General features: G+C 39.9%; 1 protein-coding gene across 5 annotated transcripts in view; it reads right to left on the reverse strand.

Annotated features, from left to right (window-relative positions):
- The window catches only part of nid2a (nidogen 2a (osteonidogen)), a 154,559-nt gene that overhangs the window by 131,424 nt on the left and 7,989 nt on the right, over nt 1-15,146 (reverse strand). Inside the window, exons 1-3 of one of the 5 annotated variants that reach the window (XM_060933646.1) lie at nt 13,864-14,628; nt 2,298-2,678; nt 525-827 (exon numbers count right to left, since the gene is read on the reverse strand). In XM_060933646.1, the coding sequence (XP_060789629.1) occupies nt 525-827; nt 2,298-2,678; nt 13,864-14,136 (957 nt within the window). In that variant the 5' untranslated portion in view covers nt 14,137-14,628. Of the gene's footprint in view, nt 1-524; nt 828-2,297; nt 2,679-13,863; nt 14,629-15,146 lie in introns of those variants that run through there. The other 4 variants (XM_060933644.1, XM_060933645.1, XM_060933647.1 and 1 more) reach the window with 4 other exon arrangements.

A 15,146-nucleotide genomic window follows, 5' to 3' on the forward strand; every position in this document is an offset into this window, starting at 1 on the left:
AGTAGTTAGTGTGGAGCAGCAGTGTGTGCACAGGTGCCCTGTGGGCCTGCAATTACAGCAGAGGAGGGGAATTAAGCTGGGGGACACGACTGACGACTGATGGCCAACACTGATAACCTACACCTTTAAAAGGTTAGATCTAAGCTTGGAGCTTCAGGGTCACATAGTTCACCCCGCCTGATAGATTCCCACTGGCTGTAGATCAAATCTGACCAGCTTTTGTTAATTATTCATCAGGTATATAAGCTTTCTTAATAATTTTTGTTTAAGTGGCTACAGTTACTTACAACATATTTCCAAACTAAATTCATAAAAGCATCACAATTGAGACTGATTCCTATTTCATCATGAAACCTGCAGTCTTAATTCCACCTTGAACAGTTTTGCTTTTGCTTTATGTGATTATTATTTAAAAAATATAAACCCAGTGAATCCATTCTGGCAACCCTGCTTGGAGTTTTTATCTATTATTTTTAAAGATATACAATAAATACTTCACTTCATCCCAACAGATTCTTCCTCACCTGTCTGTCTGACTCAGAGGTGCGTGTGACCTCTTTGTAAGCAGCTACGTTTTCCCACGTGGCGATGATGGCGTGAGTTGGTGTAAATCGAGTGTTTGGGAATCCCTTTTGGATCTCAGCAGCTATTCGATTCAGGACACTAGGGGATTCAGTTAGTCTGTAGTAGATGGCTCCTTTTCCGTTGCTGGTGTCTATGTCAGCGAGGAAAGGCGCAATCACTGGGAATTCAGTGGGGAACTCGTCATCAACATACTGCTTCTCCATAGGAAGGTCATGAGGTGAGATGATGCCATTGGTGGCCACCTGAAATATCAGAAATGTAGGTGTAATTATTTCAATCAAAATAATTCCTTACACTCATTCTACTTGTATGTTGTTATTATTACAGGTTAAAGAAACTAAGTTGGGCTTTAGTGTAGAGTTTGATAATATGATGATATGAAAAATTTGATCATAACTAGTCTGATATTCAGAAATTGATTGATTCCACTGACAAGCTGATTAATTTTTTTTTCCAATTAGTCTTTAACCTTGTTCCTTTTTTGCACTAAACAAAAATACTATTTGGAAAAACTTGAATTTTTCTTTCATTCACTTCATCTTCAGTAACTGCTTCATCCTAGTCCGGGTGGCCAAATGAATCCATATAAATATCACATCTGGAGAATCTGGACAACCCAGAACACTCTTTACACCCTGTAACAAATTCTCAAAATAATACGTGGCTTATTCAAAATGTTTCTGGTTTCCTTTCTGGATCAAAGACAGATAAATTGAGAGGGATGATTTATGGAAAAAACTTTCCAAGCCCCCCCTTTATAGCAAGTCTAAAAAAAAAAAGATGATCTGACCCCAAAGTTTAACCTCAGTTTACTGATCTTACTAAAGCATATTAAAGCTTTCGGAAAAAGCCTGACCTCAACATGGGAGCAGAGTCAGTCACATTTTGGTGTGTAATCCTCCCAAATAAATGACTAACACACTGAAACACAGACCAAACCATTAGCCGGGTTTTTATTCCACCAGATGTTTGACTAGGCAAAAAAAAAAAAAGAGATTTATTTAAATATTAAATGTATATTTACTCCATTGATTTCATCTTTAGTAACTACTTCATTGTAGTCAAGCATCGCCCAAAAAAACACAAAAAACTGTAAATTTAACAAAATGTGGAAAACCTGAAAAATGATTTACTTGATTTTACCTTGTCAATCATCCTTGTAACAAATTCTCCAAAATATGTGGTTCATTCAAAATGTTTCCCATCTCCAGAAGAAGAAGAAGAATTATGGGGATAAAACTCTCCAAGACCCCTTTTGCAAAGCAAATTAAATCATTCTGTTAAAGGTGATCTGAACCAAACCTCGGGTGATTAACTTCCAGATTAACCTCAATGTGGAGTCTGGGAACCTCCCAAATAAATCAGTCTGAATAAATGAACTTAAAAAAAAAAAGACTAAGCACATGAGTGTAAGTGCATCAAGGCTTTTTGCACCAGATGCTTGATTCTAAACAAACAAACAAACAAACAAACAAACAAACAAACAAACAAACAGTCTTTGGAATTAAAAAAATATAATAATAATAATAATAATAATAATAATAATTATTATTATTATTATTATTATTATTATTATTATTATTATTATGGAGTAATAATACATTAATAATTTCTGTATATTTAAGTGCTTTATAATAAACCCCAGCCCAGCTGCTTTAAGCCTGAAATGCCTCTTTTCATCAACTGAAATGAGAATTGGTGTTTAAACTCACATATAACTTGTAGAAGGCGGTGTCGTAGAAATGCATGGGTTTGCTCAGTGTAATCACTTTGGAGGTTTCATCGTCTCCTTCCTGCAGAGTCAAATCCCCATTCAGTGTCCCATAGGGGAGAAGCTCATCTCTCTGAATGGAGCTCACATGATGAGAGATGTAGGAAAGTTGGAGCAAAAACACTGCTGCTTTCTTCCACATGGTCACAACTTTCTCAACTTTATCACCTATACATTGAGCTCCTCTTCTTCCTCTCTCTGCCTCTCTGGCTGTCCAGTCAGCTCTGTGATGCTGCTCTGCTCTGCTCTCACAGTCCACAAGAATTTGAGCTGGGATGAAGCTCCTCAGAGTTGCCAGATTGATAGAAACACTGGTATTGGTCTGGAAAAAAGGTGGGGCCTAAATGGTGAACTTGCAACTTGAAATTCCATGCCTACAAACAATACGGAAAAAAAAACCCACACCAAACATGCTTAATCCAATCAAACATGAGACCAGAGTGTATTGAGACCAAGACAAGACCAAGACTTTGAGGGGTTAAGATCAAGTCAAGACCAAGATCAAGGCAGGGCGAGACCAAGTCAAGACCAGGACCAGACCAGTGTGTGGGAAGGTGTGGGGAGGGGTTGATGGCTTAACAGGAAGAAAATTTTCAAATGAGCAATGAGTCATGTTTTGGATTGCATTTGAAGCAGGAAATTTTACAGCCAATCACAACCATGATGCTAACAAATAAATCAGACAATGCACAGGCAGTTTAGTGAAATCTCCACAGTTGTGGTCTTGACCGGTCTTGAAATAAAATCCATGAGACAAATCCCTGAGACTGAGACAAGACAGAGTAAAAATGCAGTCGATTCCAAGACGAGACTGAGACATTCAAAAAGTGGTCTTGAATACTACAATACAATTTGAAAGTAAAGGTAAAGAAGAAAGAACACTAAGGAAACTTGTAAAAAGGTCTGATCAGAATCTCAAAAACGAAAGCAGATGATGAAACACTTCTAAAGATCCTTTACCGAATGAACACCCAGTATCAATGTATTTTCAAAATCTGTGGATCAATTTAAAAGAGACCTCTTTCATTTTATTTGTCATGAGACATTTAAAAGGTAATGTCAAATTATATTTTATTATTCCATGGGACATTATCCACACTCCAATATGACACCACATATGGAGTTATTATAGATGACCCTCATGGCTTTGTTGTTACTGTGATGTCTTTGTGAAAAGCATATCCACCAATCAGCCATAAAATTTAAAACACTGAGAGGTGAAGTGAATAACACTGATTATCTCATTACAATGGCACCTATCAAGGGGTGGGATATATATTGGCAAGCAAGAGAACAGTCAGTTCTTGAAGTTGATGTGTTGGAAGCAGGAAAAATGGGCAAGCGTAAGGATCTGAGCGACTCTGACAAGGGACAAATTGTGATGGCTAGATGACTGGCTCTGAGCATCTCCAAAATGGCACATTTATGGTTAGTACCTACCAAAAGTGGTCCAAGGAAGGACAACCGGTGAACTGGCGACAGTGTTATGGGTGTCAAAGGCTCATTGATTCGCATGGGGCACAAAGGCTAGCCCATATGGTCAAATCCCATAGAAGAGCTACTGGAGCACAAACTGCTGAAAAAGTTAATGTTGGCGAAAACAGAAAGGTGTCCGCATTGACTTTTTCAGCAGCTTGTGCAGCTCTTCTGTGTCAAAGTCACCCTTGTCAAAGTCGCTCAGAGCCGTACGCTTGCCCATTTTTCCTGCTTCCAATGCATCAACTTCAAGAACTGACTGTTCTTTTGCTGCCTAATATATCCCACCCCTTGACAGGTGCCATTGTAATGAGATAATTATTGTTATTCTTTTCACCTGTCAGTGGTTTTAATTTTATGGTTAATTGGTGTATGTCCCACAGCAGAGGAGTAAACATCCAAGTCTAGAGGGATTGTGACCATCTCACAACCAGTTTCCAGTACCAGAGTGACGTCAAATCAACATGGCCCCCCACACAGTGACCAGTGTTAAGTTTCCCTTTCTTTATTTTTAAATGAGTTTAGAGCAGTACTTTGTCAAATCTATAACACCTATAGCCTACTAAAATACACAACTTAATAAAGTTACCAAAATAAACATGCAGTGTTGTTTTATAAAGTACAAAATAATCTCAGAACATGCATTCCTGAAATTTTTAAAACATCATAAGCACTGGTCTAGCTGCGCTTTTACGTGAAATCTGGCAACCCTGTAGACCTGGGCGGAGTTACCCAAATATGCCGCGCGCCAATTGGTTGTTCTTCGTTTGACAGGCAGTACTTCCGGCATCCGTACTTGGCAACTTCGAGCTCTCAGAATTAAAAACTTTTAAAACCTTTGCGTCCTTCATTCTGCCAACTTTTTACTGTATTAGCGTACACAACAATAAATAAACAGAAAATGTGCTTTACTTGCTTTAGAAACTTAATGGCATTTAACTTCCTTTTACGGCTCTCGCAAATGACGTTCATCCAGGGGGCGTGGCCTGAGATAAGCGTGACCGCCCACACTGGGACAGAACAGGGCTTTGACGTTCAATAGACTTTCCTGCATTGATTATAATCACTGTTAAATGATTTGCTATGATTAGCAGGACTTTAAAAATACTGAACATATGAAATTTTTATTTAAAAAAATAAATAAAATAAAATTAATTATGAAAAAAAATCAGAATAACCACAATCCCAGGGTTAATGCTGACGCCATCTCATTTTATTATTGGAATTATTTCAAAATTCAACACAGTTTTTCATTTGCTTCTCAGAAAACCTTGTTTTGGAAAGGATCTCTTATATTATTCTTATCCGTTACGAAATCTCAGAGCTACAACTATGAAGAGTTCTTCTCTAATACTAATATAACACACATTATTAATCATTACTAAGTATCCATTATAAACATTAATATACAGTACTTAGATCACTACTAATACTATTACTACTACTACTAGTAGTAGGAGTAGTATTACTAATCCTCATAATGGTGTTAATGAAATCAAATATCAGCTGGAAAAGGTTGCATATTGTCAGATGAAAATATTTGTTACAATTACACTGGTTTATAATCAATTCATAAGTATGTACTTAATGATAATTAAAATGTAAAAAAAAAGGACTTTAAAATGATGTAATTTGTATTTCAACACATCATTATTTTCATCAATCAAACTAATTACTTGCCAACCTTGACATGCTTTCCTTATTACAGTTTTTTTTTCCTGTAATAAATTCTAAAGATCTGGAAGATTCACAAAATACGGAGAAACTGACTTTCACAAATTTGAAGGTCAAATCAGTAGCTCAGTAGAGGAAGCTTCACTTTGATGTTAAAGAATTAGCTTGTGCTGCCATCATGTGGCTCATTCAGTGTGACATTTATAATAGTTAAAAGGAACACCCATCAGGAACATCTGCTGTTTTATGCAGTTCTCTCATCAGCCAATTCCTTGACAGTAGTACAATGTATAAAATCATGCAGAAACAAATCAAGAGCTTCAGTTGATGCTCACTTCAAACATCAAAATGGGAAAAATCATGATCTCATAGTGTGACTTTTACTGTGGCATGGGTGTTGGTATGAGCCAGATGGACTGGTTTGAGTATTTCAGAAACTGCTGATCGCCTGGGATTTTCACACACAACAGTCTCTAGAGTTTACACAGAATGGTGCGAAAGACAAAAACTATTTGAATGTATTTGTATGATGTAGCATTATTGTTTCCCTTCACTGTAAATAAGAGGCCCTAAACCTGTTCCAGCATGATGATGATCCTGCTCACATGAAGACATAGGCCAAGTTTACATTAGACCGTATCTGTCTCGTTTTCTTCGTGGATGCACTGTCCGTTTAAATTAAAACGCCTGGAAACGCCGGGAAAAGGGAATCCGCCAGGGTCCACGTATTCAATCTAGATCGTGTCTGGTCCGGTGCTGTGTAAACATTGAGAATACGAAGATACGCGGATACACTGTGCTGAGCTCTAGCTGGCGTCGTCATTGGACAACGTCACTGTGACATCCACCTTCCTGATTCGCTGGCGTTGGTCATGTGACGCGACTGCTGAAAAACGGCGTGGACTTCCGCCTTGTATCACCTTTCATTAAAGAGTATAAAAGTATGAAAATACTGCAAATACTGATGCAAATACTGCCCATTGTGTACTTATGATTGTCTTTAGGCTTGCCATCCTTCCACTTGCAAGTGGTAAGTGATGTGCACTGGGATCACACACACACAGCAGCTCAGTCCCAAATCACTGCTCGTGCGCTATACTCGCGCGCTCTGTGAGCTGCGCAGGGCCGGAGTGCACGGCCTCCAGAGGGCACTCGCTGTTCAGGGCGGAGTGATTTGGAGCGCAGGATGCCTGCAGAGCCGAGCATATCCATGTATTGGTGTTGCTGTGTGCACGCGAATCGTGTATTAGTGTTGCTGTGTGCACGCTAATCGTTTTAAAAACGTTAATCTGATGATCCGCTGATACGGTCTAATGTAAACCCCACCATAGTGTGTTAAGGTTGAAGTGGAAGAACTCAAGTGTCCTACACAGAGCCCTGACTGAACTCGACCCCCTGAACACCTTTAGGATGAACTGGAACACTGACTGCACCCCAAACCTCCTCATCCAACATAAGTACTTAATGGGAAAGCCAAGGCCTAAAGGTTAGAGAAGCAGCTTTGGGACCAAAAGATTGCTGGTTTGATTCCCTGGACCAGCAGAAATGGCTGAAGTTATAATCCCTTGAGTAAGGCACCTAACCCCCAATTGCTCCCTGGGCTGCCCACTCCTGGGGGTATGTCACGTTCCTGTTGTACAACCCCGATTCCAAAAAAGTTGGGACAAAGTACAAATTGTAAATAAAAATGGAATGCAATAACTTACAAATCTCAAAAACTGATATTGTATTCACAATAGAACATAGACAACATATCAAATGTCGAAAGTGAGACATTTTGAAATTTCATGCCAAATATTGCCTCATTTGAAATTTCATGACAGCAACACATCTCAAAAAAGTTGGGACAGGGGCAATAAGAGGCTGGAAAAGTTAAAGGTACAAAAAAGGAACAACTGGAGGACCAAATTGCAACTCATTAGGTCAATTGGCAATAGATCATTAACATGACTGGGTATAAAAAGAGCATCTTGGAGTGGCAGCGGCTCTCAGAAGTAAAGATGGGAAGAGGATCACCAATCCCCCTAATTCTGTGCTGACAAATAGTGGAGCAATATCAGAAAGGAGTTCGACAGTGTAAAATTGCAAAGAGTTTGAACATATCACCATCTACAGTGCATAATATCATCAAAAGATTCATAGAATCTGGAAGAATCTCTGTGCGTAAGGGTCAAGGCCGAAAAACCATACTGGGTGCCCGTGATCTTTGGGCCCTTAGACGGCACTGCATCACATACAGGCATGCTTCTGTATTGGAAATCACAAACTGGACTCAGGAATATTTCCAGAGAACATTATCTGTGAACACAATTCACCGTGCCATCCACCGTTGCCAGCTAAAACTCTATAGTTCAAAGAAGAAGCCGTATCTAAACATGATCCAGAAGTGCAGACATTTTCTCTGGGCCAAGGCTCATTTAAAATGGACTGTGGCAAAGTGGAAAACTGTTCTGTGGTCAGACGAATCAAAATTTGAAGTTCTTTATGGAAATCAGGGACGCCGTGTCATTCAGACTAAAGAGGAGAAGGACGACCCAAGTTGTTATCAGCACTCAGTTCAGAAGCCTGCATCTCTGATGGTATGGGGTTGCATTAGTGCATGTGACATGGGCAGCTTACACATCTGGAAAGACACCATCAATGCTGAAAGGTATATCCAGGTTCTAGAGCAACATATGTTCCCATCCAGACGACGTCTCTTTCAGGGAAGACCTTGCATTTTCCAATATGGCAATGCCAAACCACATACTGCATCAATTACAGCATCATGGCTGCGTAGAAGAAGGGTCCAGGTACTGAACTGGCCAGCCTGCAGTTCAGATCTTTCACCCATAGAAAACATTTGGCGCATCATAAAACGGAAGATATGACAAAAAAGACCTAAGACAGTTGAGCAACTAGAATCCTACATTAGACAAGAATGGGTTAACACTCCTATCCCTAAACTTGAGCAACTTGTCTCCTCAGTATTGTTAGTTTTTTTTTTCTTTTTTATCAGACATCTAATTTTTTAGGTTTGTTTACCTGACATGTTTCGACGTACGACTGTCGTCTTCCTCAGAGTGTCACCGGATGTTATTGGTGACGCATCTTTTATCGGAAACATCAGCTGATAAAAGATGCGTCACCAATAACATCCGGTGACACTCTGAGGAAGACGACAGTCTGAGGAAGACGACAGTCGTACGTCGAAACATGTCAGGTAAACAAACCTAAAAAATTAGATGTCTGATAAAAAAGAAAAAAAAACTAACAATATTCAATATAAGACATAATGAACGTAATCGAAAGATTGTCTCCTCAGTCCCCAGATGTTTACAGACCATTGTAAAGAGAAAAGGGGATGTCTCACAGTGGTAAACATGGCCTTGTCCCAACTTTTTGAGATGTGTTGTTGTCATGAAATTTAAAATCACCTAATTTTTCGCTTTAAATGATACATTTTCTCAGTTTAAACATTTGATATGTCATCTATGTTCTATTCTGAATAAAATATGGAATTTTGAAACTTCCACATCATTGCATTCCATTTTTATTTACAATTTGTACTTTGTCCCAACTTTTTTGGAATCAGGGTTGTACGTTGCTCTGGATAAGATAAGAGCATCTGCTAAATGCCTGTAATGTAATATCTCACTAATGCTCTTGTAGCTTCTTCTTCTTCTTCTTCATCCCATGGCCAGCAAGGACCGTAGGGGCACCACTGATGATATTTTAACAGTCCATTGTTGGTGTGTCTAGGGCATTTTAAACTTGGCAGAGCCCATCCCTCTCCAAGCTTGATCAATGGACATTTTAGATTAGCCAGTTAGCCTAAATGCATGTCTTTGGACTGTGGGGGAAACCGGAGCACTCAGAGGAAACCCACACAGACACGGGGAGAACATGCAAACTCCACACCGAAAGGTCCCCGTCGGCTGTGAGGTTCGAACCCAGAACCTTCTTGCTGTGAGGTGGCATTGATAAGAACTACACCACCATGCCTCCCTTATCTTGTAGCTGAACGAACACAAATCCTCCCAGCCACGCCCCAAAATCTAGTGGAAAGCATTCCCAGAAGAGTGGAGCTCATTATAACAGCAAATAAAGAACTAAATGTGGAATGCGATGGGTGATGGTCAGGTGTCCACAAATGTTTCGAGTAAGTCCCAGCTGATTAAAACAAATTCTGGAAAATAAATGGGGACATGAGAGTGTTTCTGTGAATACTGAGAAATTTGTGTCCTACAGCCATCTCTCGGCCTGTGTCATGTGGAGAGATCTAAAACCTGTACATACAAGAAGAACTCCCTGGGGCCTACTGTGAAAAAATTCAGCAGACCTCGCTAACATTTCTTAGTTGTTGGAAAAAATCGAAATAAGTGTGAAAATGACCAACTTGGCTTGTCCCACCTGAAACCTTGGTTTGAACTAACAGTATTATTTCTCCACTGAAAGCCAGCAAACAAGATTACCCTCTGTGCATGTCATGGATACGAGTGTGTTTAAAGAAAATGCAACTAAACTTCATGCAGTTTTAAATCATTTCGACTGCAGCTCAGCCAAAGTACAGTGGTGTTTGAAAGTTTGTGAACCCTTTAGAATTTTCTATATTTCTGCATAATTTTGACCTAAAACGTCATCAGATTTTCACACAAGTCTGAAAACTAGATAAAGAGAACCCAGTTAAACAAATGAGACAAAAATATTATACTTGATCATTTATTTATTGAGGAAAATGATCCAATATTACGTATCTGTGAGTGGCAAAAATATGTGAACCTCTAGGATTAGCAGTTAATTTGAAGGTGAAATTAGAGTCAGGTGTTTTCAATCAATGGGATGACAATCAGGTGTGAGTGGGCACCCTGTTTTATTTAAAGAACAGGGATCTATCAAAGTCTGATCTTCACAACACGTTTGTGGACGTGTATCATGGCACGAACAAAGGAGATTTCTGAGGACCTCAGAAAAAGTATTGTTGATGCTCATCAGGCTGGAAAAGGTTCCAAAACCATCTCTAAAGAGTTTGGACTCCACCAATCCACAGTCAGACAGATTGTGTACAAATGGAGGAAATTCAAGACCATTGTTACCCTCCCCAGGAGTGGTCGACCAACAAAGATCACTCCAAGAGTAAGGCGTGTAATAGTCGGCAAGGTCACAAAGGACCCCAGGGTAACTTCTAAGCAACTGAAGGCCTCTCTCACATTGGCTAATGTTCAGGAGTCCACCATCAGGAGAACACTGAACAACAATGGTGTGCATGGCAGGGTTGCAAAGAGAAAGCCACGGCTCTCCAAAAAGAATATTGCTGCTCATCTGCAGTTTGCTAAAGATCATGTGGACAAGCCAGAAGGCTATTGGAAAAATGTTTTGTGGACGGATGAGACCAAAAGAGAACTTTTTGGTTTAAATGAAAAGCGTTATGTTTGGAGAATGGAAAAGACTGCATTCCAGCATAAGAACCTTATCCCATCTGTGAAACATGGTGGTGGTAGTATCATGGTTTGGGCCTGTTTTGCTGCATCTGGGCCAGGACATCTTGCCATCATTGATGGAACAATGAATGCTGAATTATACCAGTGACTTCTAAAGGAAAATATCAGGACATCTGTCCATGAACTGAATCACAAGAGAAGGTGGGTCATGCAGTAAGACAATGACCCTAAGCACACAAGTTGTTCTACCAAAGAATGGTTAAAGAAGAATAAAGTTAATGTTTTGGAATGGCCAAGTCAAAGTCCTGACCTTAATCCAATCAAAATGTTGTGGAAGGACCTGAAGCAAGCAGTTCATGTGAGGAAACCCACCAGCATCCCAGAGTTGAAGCTGTTCTGTACGGAGGAATGGGCAAAAATTCCTCCAAGCCAGTGTGCAGGACTGGTCAACAGTTACCGGAAATGTTTAGTTGCAGTTATTGCTGCACAAAGGGGCCACACCAGATACTGAAAATAAAGGTTCACATACTTTTGCCACTCACAGATATGTAATATTGGATCATTTTCCTCAATAAATAAATGACCAAGTATAATATTTTTGTCTCATTTGTTTAACTGGGTTCTCTTTATCTACTTTTAGGACTTGTGTGAAAATCTGATGATGTTTTAGGTCATATTTATGCAGAAATATAGAAAATTCTAAAGGGTTCACAAACTTTCAAGCACCACTGTAGGTGTCCCACAAACTTGCGGTCAACTATGTGATGGTACTGAATTCAGCCCCAGCGTTGCAACGGTTACTCAGATGCAAGGTTCACCTGCCTCATGTTATCTGGCAGGACAACAGAACAACATCTTGTACACACAGTCATGTGTACTGCTTTTGGTAGGGTTTTTTGCATGGAGTGTGTAAAAACTGAAGCGTACCTTTATGTGTCAAGTCTGTGACAGTGATTACATCTGCATGATTAACTGTGGTAAATAGCCAGTGTGATAAAACAAAGTGGCAGCCCACTTCCTTCATGCACATAACCCTGGGCGATAATAGGCTTATACCAATGGACATGGCAAACCAAAAAGTCCAAAATTTGCCAACTATGTGACGTCTAATTTAAGGTAGATCTAGCATTGCCAATGCTGCTGGATACTGCAGTGCAGGGGCCAATTCCACCAACAATATCTACTGGTGAAGCCAAATTCTAGACAAGCCATTTGATTTTGACTTTAAAGGAGGGGGTGCACAAAAAGTAATGGGCCTAGCTGGTCTGTCACATAGTTGACATCTCACAAAATTATGTATGTGATTAGTGTCGTATACTGAAAAATATAAAAGCAATTGAGTGGGGCTCTGCTGTGTAACTTTCACTTGGGCTGTGGTACTATCATTTGGCAGTATTTATAGGTATCAGATGCTCGCTGGCCGTGCTGTGAAAATTGTGCATGCAGACGCTCATCTAAGTTTCCAAATCTGTCATTGCTTAAATCTTGAATATTTTCTATCATGAATACTATCATTAAAATGCGTATAATTTCTGCTTTCCAAAGAAATGATCTCTCATAAAGATCTGTTCAGTACTTTGGGAGTAACGGCAGGTTGAAGTTGGTACAACAGAGTACACTCTCTGCTCGCGTGATGTCGGGAGACTGCTGGTGCTTTTTGAGTCACGGGAAAGTGGTCTCTCTCTCTCTCTCTCTCTCTCCTGATCGGTTTCCGATTGGATTACTTGCATGGACGTCGTTAGGTCCATTTAAAATGTTCCCAAGCCCCCCTATAATTTTCAGTGTTTAAAAAAAAAAAAATATATATATATATATATATATATAAAATGTTTGGAAAGGACCTGTTTTCACTCGCAACAGTTGAAGAACATACCAATACAGAGATGGGACAGAATATAGAAAGCTGTCAAGTTTAACTGTTCACGCTAATATTGACTAACATTTTCCATAAAGTTCAATTTAGCTGTCATAATGTTAAAAGGGACAAGTAGCCTACAACATCACATTTTCTTCCCCTTAGATAAACGTAGGTAACGTTAAGCAATTAACAATGACTGACAACTTACAATCTCTTGTTCACTGTATCATTCACTGTGAATTAAGTCCTCTTCTTCTCTTAACAACTCTGCCGGCCTCAGGAATGTAACGTTAAAGCAAGTAGGCCTAATAACATACAGCTCCCGCCTGAACCGTGCATGTCCGCCTACCTGGCTATGCTGGGAAACATAATGATAATTTTATTCGTGTAGTAGCTAGAACTTGTAGACATATTATTGTTTGACTCGTTTTCTTGCTGGTTTGTGTTATGTGCAAGTCTGCACTATTTTCGATATATATATATAAATATCTCATCTCATCTCATTATCTGTAACCGCTTTATCCTGTTCTACAGGGTTGCAGGCAAGCTGGAGCCTATCCCAGCTGACTACGAGCGAAAGGCGGGGTACACCCTGGACAAGTCGCCAGGTCATCACAGGGCTGACACATAGACACAGACAACCATTCACACTCACATTCACACCTACTGTCAATTTAGAGTCACCAGTTAACCTAACCTACATGTCTTTGGACTGTGGGGGAAACCGGAGCACCCGGAGGAAACCCACGTGGACACGGGGAGAACATGCAAACTCCGCACAGAAAGGCCCTCGCTGGCCACGGGGCTCGAACCTGGACCTTCTTGCTGTGAGGCGACAGCGCTAACCACTACACCACCGTGCCCCCCCCCCCCAAAATTAATTAAAAAAAAAATTCTCAACGGATTTGGCATAATATAAAAAGGTCGTTTTTTACTCAGAAATAGCGGAAATCCGCTGAAAAGCGGAAAACTCTCATCCCTGCCTAGCTTGTGACCACGTCATGCATGCTAACGTGGAGAATATGAACATGCTATTTTGTAACAAAAACCTTTGAACAAAAAGTTCATGTTTTACTTACAGCTTGTGAGCTGGTGGTCGATCGTCTTGGCGGTACAGATCCGGGTATTAAAAACAACCTCAAAGCAAAACCACTACTGAAGGCACCGAAGTTTGAAAAGTCACTGTGGTTGAAATGATCAGAACACAGTACTAACGTTGCATTATACTTCGCTGGTGGTGTTCCAAAGATAAATTCCAACCATTTCTTCTTCACCTCTTCTATCTTGGGCAAGACATGCAACGTTGATGTGTTACTGCCACAAATAGCACAGGCACGAACTTGTTCAGACATGTTTTCAACTTGCTGTTAGGTCCTCTTCGTTAGCTACTGACGAGATGGGCTCTGCTATCTCTCCTCGCGCTTAAATCCGAACTTTCTTCCCATGGGCGGTCGCAAGCCAAGGTGGGTGAGGCCATGAATACTAATTTTCGAAGTGACGTAAGTTTGTAGGGCTTTTTCAGATTTGCTCGTTTTTCCGACTATTTTCTTTCATAAGCTAATACAGGGAATGGGAGTAGAATTACATTTTCACATGCAGCATGCATATGCAACTCGGAGTGAACTATGGTATTTCAAAAAGAGCCAGTATTAAACATTTTTGGTGGAAGGGCACCTTTAACAGTAGCCAATGTGAGCGAGGCCTTCAGTTGCTCAGAAGTTACCCTAGGGTCCTTTGTGACCTCGCCGACTATTACACGCCTTGCTCTTGGAGTGATCTTTGTTGGTCGACCACTCCTGGGGAGGTAACAATGGTCTTGAATTTCCTCCATTTGTACACAATCTGTCTGACTGTGGATTGGTGGAGTCCAAACTCTTTAGAGATGGTTTTGGAACCTTTTCCAGCCCGATGAGCATCAACAATACTTTTTCTGAGGTCCTCAGAAATCTCCTTTGTCCGTGCCATGATACACTTCCACAAACATGTGTTGTGAAGATCAGACTTTGATAGATCCCTGTTCTTTAAATAAAACAGGGTGCCCACTCACACCTGATTGTCATCCCATTGATTGAAAACACCTGACTCTAATTTCACCTTCAAATTAACTGCTAATCCTAGAGGTTCACATACTTTTGCCACTCACAGATATGTAATATTGGATCATTTTCCTCAATAAATAAATGACCAAGTATAATATTTTTGTCTCATTTGTTTAACTTGGTTCTCTTTATCTACTTTTAGGACTTGTCTGAAAATCTGATGATGTTTTAGGTCATATTTATGCAGAAATATAGAAAATTCTAAAGGGTTCACAAACTTTTAAGCACCATTGTAATTTGTTTTTTACTAATTTTTCAAACTT

This window comes from Neoarius graeffei, chromosome 11 (genome assembly GCF_027579695.1).
Source record: "Neoarius graeffei isolate fNeoGra1 chromosome 11, fNeoGra1.pri, whole genome shotgun sequence".
NCBI lineage: Eukaryota > Metazoa > Chordata > Actinopteri > Siluriformes > Ariidae > Neoarius > Neoarius graeffei.